This window comes from Python bivittatus, unplaced genomic scaffold (genome assembly GCF_059951505.1).
Source record: "Python bivittatus isolate LINGU-HERP-01145 unplaced genomic scaffold, Pbiv_v1 ctg000020_np1212, whole genome shotgun sequence".
NCBI lineage: Eukaryota > Metazoa > Chordata > Lepidosauria > Squamata > Pythonidae > Python > Python bivittatus.
The window spans coordinates 122,946,826-122,955,012 of record NW_028277030.1 but is presented as its reverse complement, the minus strand read 5'-3'; the positions used below and the strand labels follow the sequence as shown (position 1 = coordinate 122,955,012).

Sequence of the window (8,187 nt, the reverse complement as noted above, 5' to 3'; positions counted from 1 at the left end):
ATAGGACTGTCTCCCTTGCACCTGCATCTAGAGAATTTAGGCTGTACAGTAAAGAATGTAAAGATAAATGGACCCAATAATCACGCCTTCTGCGGGGCAGCGCCTGCCCTGTGGAACCATGTCTGTCTGGAGATCCAGGTGGCCTCAACCCTGTTAGCCTTTCATAAGGCTCTGAAGACCAGGCTGTTCTTCCAGGCATTTGGACCAGGAGGTTAGGCAAGTTATGCTGGTAATTCTGCTTGTATGATTTGGATCTATTGTTTTAACTTTAGGCGTCATGGTTTAGATGATGGAATGTTGTTTTAATTTTGTGTGCCACCCAGAGTTACTGTTGTGAGATGGGTGACCATATAAATCATTTAAATAAATAAAATAATTAATAAAACAGGCAGCACAAAGATTATAGTATGGCTAGTACAGAGCCTTGTTGGGCTGTGACTACAAGTGATGAAGATTTAAAAATGGAAGCAGGTTGGTTCTTAGTTTGAAGAGCTTCACTGACAGCAGAAGTGTCTCAGCTTTCCTTTCTGCCCTTACCTAGGTCTTTCCTTTACCCAAAGTAACATAATTGTCAAGCACATTTATTAGGAAAGATCTGTTCCTTTCTCTCTGCTCAGAGAAAGCTTTCATAGAAATTCTTAAAGGTACTGGTTTTAGAGATGAGCCAAGTATACTTCATAAAGTGGGTGTTTTTTTTCATGGTGTGGGACTAGTAATCAATAACCTCGTTATATTTTTTCCTCCACTAAAATTAGGAACTCTGTCATCTAATTCATATGTAAAAATTCTACAAAACAATGGGATGGATTTTTTTCCCCTCAATAAAATTTCAAAGTGGGAAATATATTGACTGAACTTGAAGCAATATCCAACGCATTTAAGAAGCATGGATTCAAATAGAAAAGAAGGTAACTAATATATTCAAAATCAGTTTAAATTCTTCTTTATTCTTACATAATATTGTCTTTAGCAAATTTCTGAAAAACATTCAAAACACAATACATAGCTTTTAAAAGCAGTAGTGCTTAAGGAATAATCTGTGATGGAAAATGCTGAAAAAATCATGGCTTTGGCTGATGGAAACACAATGCCGTGCGGGTGGAAGCCAATAGGTCCCTTTTAGCAAAAGCTCAGTTGAAGAGGTTGCTATCATGGGTCCCATCAATTCTGGCCAACATCCAATTATAAGATACATGTTATTAGGGTTATCGTAGTTCTTGCTACTGAGAGGAGGGACAATAAGGCTAAATTGCAAATTATGATTGAAGATAATGATAGAAATTTATATCCCTGTATCTGTTGTCCAAATCTTGGGAGATTAACTAAATGAATAACATAACAAACCATGCGTGCTGATCCAGTTTCTGTTGCAGTTCCAAGAATTAAATGAGGACTGTAGTTCTAGAGACAGGACTTTTGTGCATCCTTATTGGACAGGCTTTTTCCCTGTCCAAGGTCTCTTTAGTAGGAATGGGGTGGGGCAGCTTATTAACAGGAGAAACAAGTTATTACATTAATCAAAGCACTGATCCTAGGAAGAGAAGGGACCCAGATTTGCAGGTAGGATTCATATTTTAAAAACGTGTGTGTTAATACTTTACACCAGCACTAAGCTTCTTTGCTGAAAATGAATTCAAAAACAAGTCATTGACTTTGTGGAGGTTATTCATAACGTTACAATTGAAAAGAGCCCCCCTCCCCCGCATAATTTAAAAACATATTGGTTGGTATATAAAATGATTATATCTGCAATGGCACATTAGAAAACAAAAACAAAACTTCTGTTGCAAATAGTACCTTTAAGAGTGTCAGCTAGAAACATACAAAATACTAAGAGTAATGGGCTGAATGTTATGTTAAACAAAAATATAAAAATAAAAGGGCAGTGAGTGTTGGAGGGCATGGTAGATATGGAATAAAGGTACAGTATGCAATAATGTCATTCCACAAATGTAAAATTCAGAATTGAAACAAAAACTTGTATTTCATGATGAATGAGATTAAAGTGTGATAAATGTGGAAAAGGATAGTATGCATATTTTTACGGCTAACTCACCCCAAATAATGTTTTGGATCTGCTTGTAGTCTCCATTTTAAGTGAGGAAAATCTGTCACAGTTCATATTTATAAACTTTCTCCAGGTAGTTTGTGATCATTGTGGTAACTCCCCAAACAATGAGAAAAGCTGAAGCAAGTTAAATGCCTTGTGCTTATTATATTGGCTGATGGAGATGCCAATATAATAAGATTGCTGATGGAGATGCCATCAAAACCTGGCTTTTTCAACAGGCTTTGGAGGTGAGAATGTTGTGAGCATCTTCCTCCTGTAATTTGGAGATTAATGGATGCCAAGTTTTAATTTTATTCCTAGGACTGTGTTTTGTATTGTACTGATACATATGTTTTAGAGTTTGTGTATTTTTTTAACCTTCTTTACATAAACAGAGTTGGTTTCCCTTGGAGTGGCATATAAACATGCAAGCAAAGAAATACATTTGATAACATGTGTGTGGTGCCAATAGCGTAAGAGCAGCCGAAGTAGAGACTGTGAAGAATTATATTTAACAATTGTATTTAACTTTTCGAAGGGAATGGTCATGGTAAAAATGAGAATACAAGACTTATCCTATATTTAAGTGAAGCTACCTGATAGGGTGGTTGAGAAGAAGTTTGACATTAGTGGGTGGGTGGCTATTATATAAAATCTGTGCCCACAAATCCCAGTTTTAGCTGAAGTGAAAATTAATTTTAGGATGTTTTTAATTAACTGATGTCCCAAAGGGAAGAAAGACTCATCTGGTGTCACCACAGGAATTAGATAAAAATGATAACCATCTCTGTATCTCTGGGTGTCTTGATTTTTTGAAATGAGTGGCAGACTGTCTTTCTGGGATGCTGCACATATTTAGGATGTTGTGACCATGTATTGGGCACTCTGAGAAAAATGACTAAATTGGGAGATTTGGACGTTAATAAAATGTCTGTCATGGTAGTCATGGCCTTCCTTCCTTCCTAGAAAGAAAACCCCGGCTTCCAGGATGCTCTCTGTCATGATTCTAAACTCTTTTTTCTGGTTAGGTGGGCATACTTCTAAAGCAATTCTACTATGACCCACATTTTTATTTTTGAAAAGTAACAATAAAGCCAATGTTACAACTTCATTAAATTTATTTATTTATTTAGGTTTCTAAAAATAACTCTGAGACCAATGTCCAGTGGCATTCTTAAAAAAGAAAATACAGACAGGTGCTTTGTTTTGTAGCATGACAATCTCATTTACTTTTCTTTTTTCTTTTTTGCTTTTAACTGAAATATCTATATCTATATCTAAAGATAAATGGAACAGTGAGGCTGATGTGTACAATGATCCCCACAGGAACTAGGCCTACCTTTGGATAATAAAAGATGTAGGTTTTCAGATGTTTCATTCATGCAGACTTTCTCATCCATTGATTTCCTTTCTAATTCACTCTAGAGATGACAGTGTATGGTTGTTATAACACAGCAGCCAAAATAGGTGGAAAAACTAGAACAGTGCCAAAGAAGAAAGCATTTAACATTTGACATCTGGTAAATCTGGATCAAATCCTAATTAACCAGGGAAGTTGCCATCAAAATCTATAGAAGTTTCATCTAATGAAATATATTTAGATCAGATTCACAACACTAAACTACAGTTTGTTTAGCTATGGTTTATTGATAATCCAAAATTGATTAGGTCAACACATTATCCTTTGCTATAAATTATGGCTGACAAACCACAATGGTTGAGTTCACACAATACTAAACCACAAATAATATATTAACCTACTCCTAGACAGCAAATTGACTTGTTCCAATGACAAACTCAGGGTATCAAAAGTATTCTGGGAGGTTTAGGAAGGTTCTTGTAAGAAGGCAACAGAGCACCAAGAAGCTATTTTAGGAACAGCCAAATGAGGCCAAAATACACATCTCAACCTTCGAGATGAGAAGTGCTGAAATTAAGTTTTCAGTCCTTACAGTTTGAGAACTTTCAGGAATTTGGTTGTCACTAATGAGAGCCTAATACAGATTCCTTCTTAAGAAAGATGCATCTGAGTTCTTCTATGAACTATTAGTTTTTTTTCCTGTCTAATCTGGTATCCTTCAGATTAATGCAACTATAATTTTCATTATTCCCAACAAAGTAGAGGAGGTTGATTGGGGGAAAATTGGGAGCCTTTTTCAATTTCATTAGGGGTATTATGCAGTATTTAGACTCATTTTATATACCATGATTGTTGTAAAACTATTGCACAAAACTATTGCTTTTGTCTTCTACATGGATAGAAAAATGGTATTTTTAAAATATATTAAACTAGTATGCTTGCCAGTCCAAAGCCTTAGCAGGAAGTTTTTGAAAGGTAAAAACAAGGGAAAGGGATTTTAAATATGTGTTTAGGCATCTATGAGTAAATGATCCCAGAGAGGAATTAGGATTAAACTAAAAGTATTTGGACCCCTTCATGGATCACTGCCTTGTCGTGGCGAAGGGGCTTGCGTAACTCAGTGAAGCCATGAGCTATACCGTGCAGGGCCACCCAAGACGGACAGGTCATGACAGAGAGTTCTGACAAAATGTGGTCCACTGGAGAAGGAAATGGCAACCCACTCCAGTATCCTTGCCAAGAAAACCCCATGGACAATGTTAAAAGGCTAAAAGATATGACGCCGGAAGATGAGCCCCTCAGGTTGGAAGGTGTCCAATATGCTACTGGGGAAGAGCGGAGGGCAATTCCAAGTAGCTCCAGAAAGAGTGAAGCGGCTGGGCCAAAGCCGAAAGGACGTTCAGCTGTGGATGTATCTGGAAGCGAAAAGAAGGTCCGATGCTGTAAAGAACAATATTGTATAGGTACCTGGAATGTAAGATCTATGAACCAAGGCAAGCTGGATGTGGTCAAACATGAGATGACAAGATTGAACATCGACATCTTGGGAATCAGCGAACTGAAATGGACGGGAATGGGCGAATTTAATTCGGGTGACCATTATATCTACTACTGTGGGCAAGAAACCCTTAGAAGAAATGGAGTTGCACTCATAGTCAATAAGAGAGTGGGAAAGGCAGTAATGGGGTACAACCTCAAAAATGACAGAATGATCTCAGTGCGTATCCAAGGCAAACCATTCAATATCACAGTCATCCAAGTCTATGCCCCAACCACTGATGCTGAAGAAGCTGAAGTTGACCGCTTCTATGAAGACCTACAACACCTTCTAGAACTAGCACCAAAAAGATGTCCTTTTCATCATAGGGGATTGGAATGCTAAAGTAGGAAGTCAAGGAGTAATCGGAATAACAGGCAAGTTTGGCCTTGGAGTACAAAATGAAGCAGGGCAAAGGCTAATAGAGTTCTGTCAAGAGAACAAGCTAGTCATAGCAAACACTCTTTTCCAACAACACAAGAGACGACTCTACACATGGACATCACCAGATGGTCAATACCGAAACCAGATTGATTATATACTTTGCAGCCAAAGATGGAGAAGCTCTATACAGACAGCAAAAACAAGACCAGGAGCTGACTGTGGCTCAGATCATGAGCTTCTTACTGCAAAATTTAAGCTTAAATTGAAGAATGTAGGGAAAACCACTAGACCACTCAGGTATGACTTAGATCATATTCCTTGTGAGTACACAGTGAAGGTGATGAATAGATTTAGAGGATTAGATTTGGTAGACAGAGTGCCTGAAGAACTATGGATGGAGGTCCGTAACATTGTACAGGAGGCAGCAACTAAAACCATCCCAAAGAAAAAGAAATGCAAGAAAGCAAAATGGCTGTCTGATGGGGCTTTACAAAAATAGCTGTGGAAAGAAGGAATGTGAAAAGCAAGGGTGAAAGGGAAAGATATAAGCAACTGAATGCAGATTTCCAGAGAATAGCAAGGAGAGATAAGAAGGCCTTCTTAAATGAACAATGCAAAGAAATTGAGGAAAACAACAGAATGGGGAAGACTAGAGATCTCTACAAGAAAATTGGAGATATGAAAGGAACGTTTAGTGCAAAGATGGGCATGATAAAGGACAAAAAAGGCAGGGACCTAACAGAAGCAGAAGAGATTAAGAAGAGGTGGCAAGAATACACAGAAGAACTATACAAGAAAGATCTTAATGTCCCTGATGTCCACGCTGGTGTGATCACTGACCTTGAGCCAGACATCCTAGAGAGTGAAGTCCAGTGGGCCTTAGGAAGCATTGCTAACAACAAAGCTAGTGGAGATGGCAGTATTCCAGCTGAGTTATTTAAAATACTAAAAGATGATGGTGTTAAAGTGCTGCACTCAATATGCCAGCAAGTTTGGAAAATGCAACAGTGGCCACGGGATTGGAAAAGGTCAGTTTATGTTCCAATTCCAAAGAAGGGCAACGCCAAAGAATGCTCAAACTATCGCACAATTGCACTCATTTTACATGCTAGCAAGGTTATGCTCAAAATCCTACAAGCTAGGCTTCAGCAATACATGAACCGAGAACTACCGGATGTACAAGCTGGGTTTCGAAGAGGCAGAGGAACTAGAGATCAAATCGCCAACATTCGCTGGATCATGGAGAAAGCACGAGAGTTCCAGAAAAATATCTACTTCTGCTTCATTGACTATGCAAAAGCCTTTGATTGTGTGGATCACAACAAACTGTGGCAAATTCTTAAAGAGATGGGAGTACCAGACCACCTTACCTGTCTCCTGAGAAATCTGTATGCGGGCCAAGAAGCAACAGTCAGAACTGGTCATGGAACAACCGATTGGTTCAAAATAGGGAAAGGTGTACGACAAGGCTGTATACTGTCACCCTGCTTATTTAACCTATATGCAGAGTACATCATGAGAAATGCCAGGCTGGAAGAATCACAAGCCGGAATTAAGATTGCAGGGAGAATCATCAACAACCTCAGATATGCGGACGATACCACCCTAATGGCAGAAAGTGAAGAAGAACTAAAGAGCCTCTTGATGAGGGTGAAAGAGGAGAGTGCGAAAGCTGGCTTGAAACTCAACATTAAAAAAACTAAGATCATGGCATCTGGACCCATCTATTCCTGGCAAATAGAAGGGGTAGAAATGGAAGCAGTAACAGACTTCATTTATTTGGGCTCCAAGATCACCACAGACGGAGACTGCAGCCATGAAATTAAAAGTCGCTTGCTCCTTGGGAGGAAAGCTATGGCAAGCCTAGATAGCATATTAAAAAGCAGAGACGTCACCTTGCCGACAAAGATCCGCATAGTCAAAGCTATGGTTTTTCCAGTAGTAATGTATGGCTGTGAGAGCTGGACCATAAAAGGCCGAGCACCGAAGAATTGATGCCTTTGAACTGTGGTGCTGGAGAAGACTCTTGAGAGTCCCCTGGACTGCTAGGAGGTCAAACCAGTCAATCTTAAAGGAAATCAACCCTGATTGCTCATTGGAAGGATCGATAATGAAGCTCAAGCTCAGATATTTTGGTCACCTAATGCGAAGAGAGATCTCTTTGGAGAAGACCCTGATGCTGGGAAAGATTGAAGGCAAAAGGAGAAGAGGACGGCAGAGGATGAGATGGTTAGGTAGCATCACTGAAGCAATGAGCATGAAACTGAGCAAACTCAGGGAGGCAGTGAAGGACAGGAAGGCCTGGCGCAATATGGTTCATGGGGTCACGAAGAGTCGGACACGACTTAACGACTAAACAACAAAAAAGTATTTGGAAATCTAGTGAGTTGTAATTTTTATGAGGCATTTCTAGATTAACCTAATATGAACTATCTCACGTAATATCATTACTTATAAATATATGCAAAAAACTGGGTTAATTAGTTGCATGTCTGGCCTTTGGTAGCAAAAACATGAAATTGGTTTTTGCCACCCAGTCACTACTCAGTGCTGGCCCTACAATATAACACAGATAAGAAAAGCAGATTGGAATAAATGAAGGAAAAACTGGAGGCAGACAAATGAAATTGTGGAACTTTAAAAAAAACAGTTGGCTTTAACATGAGTGGGGCAGGTCTTGCACCAGTGCTACCATTTTTCTACATATTTGCAAAAAATTAGCTAATTAAATTAGTAAATGAGTACTGAAATCAGTTATGTATTCCATCAGGTGTTCACAGCATAATTATAGCTTCCACCACAGTACTGTCCATCTGCATAGTTGCAGGGTCATCCACAGGGTGTTTAAAAAGGTCA

The 8,187-nt window shown here is 38.8% G+C and overlaps 1 protein-coding gene across 1 annotated transcript in view; it reads left to right on the top strand.

Annotated features, from left to right (window-relative positions):
• Positions 1 to 407: 407 nt before the first annotated feature.
• The window catches only part of ARHGEF33 (Rho guanine nucleotide exchange factor 33), a 30,823-nt gene continuing 23,043 nt past the window's right edge, over positions 408 to 8,187 (top strand). Inside the window, exon 1 of the mRNA XM_088132728.1 lies at positions 408 to 471. Coding sequence (XP_087988854.1) covers positions 408 to 471 — 64 coding nt within the window. The remainder of the gene's footprint in view (positions 472 to 8,187) is intronic.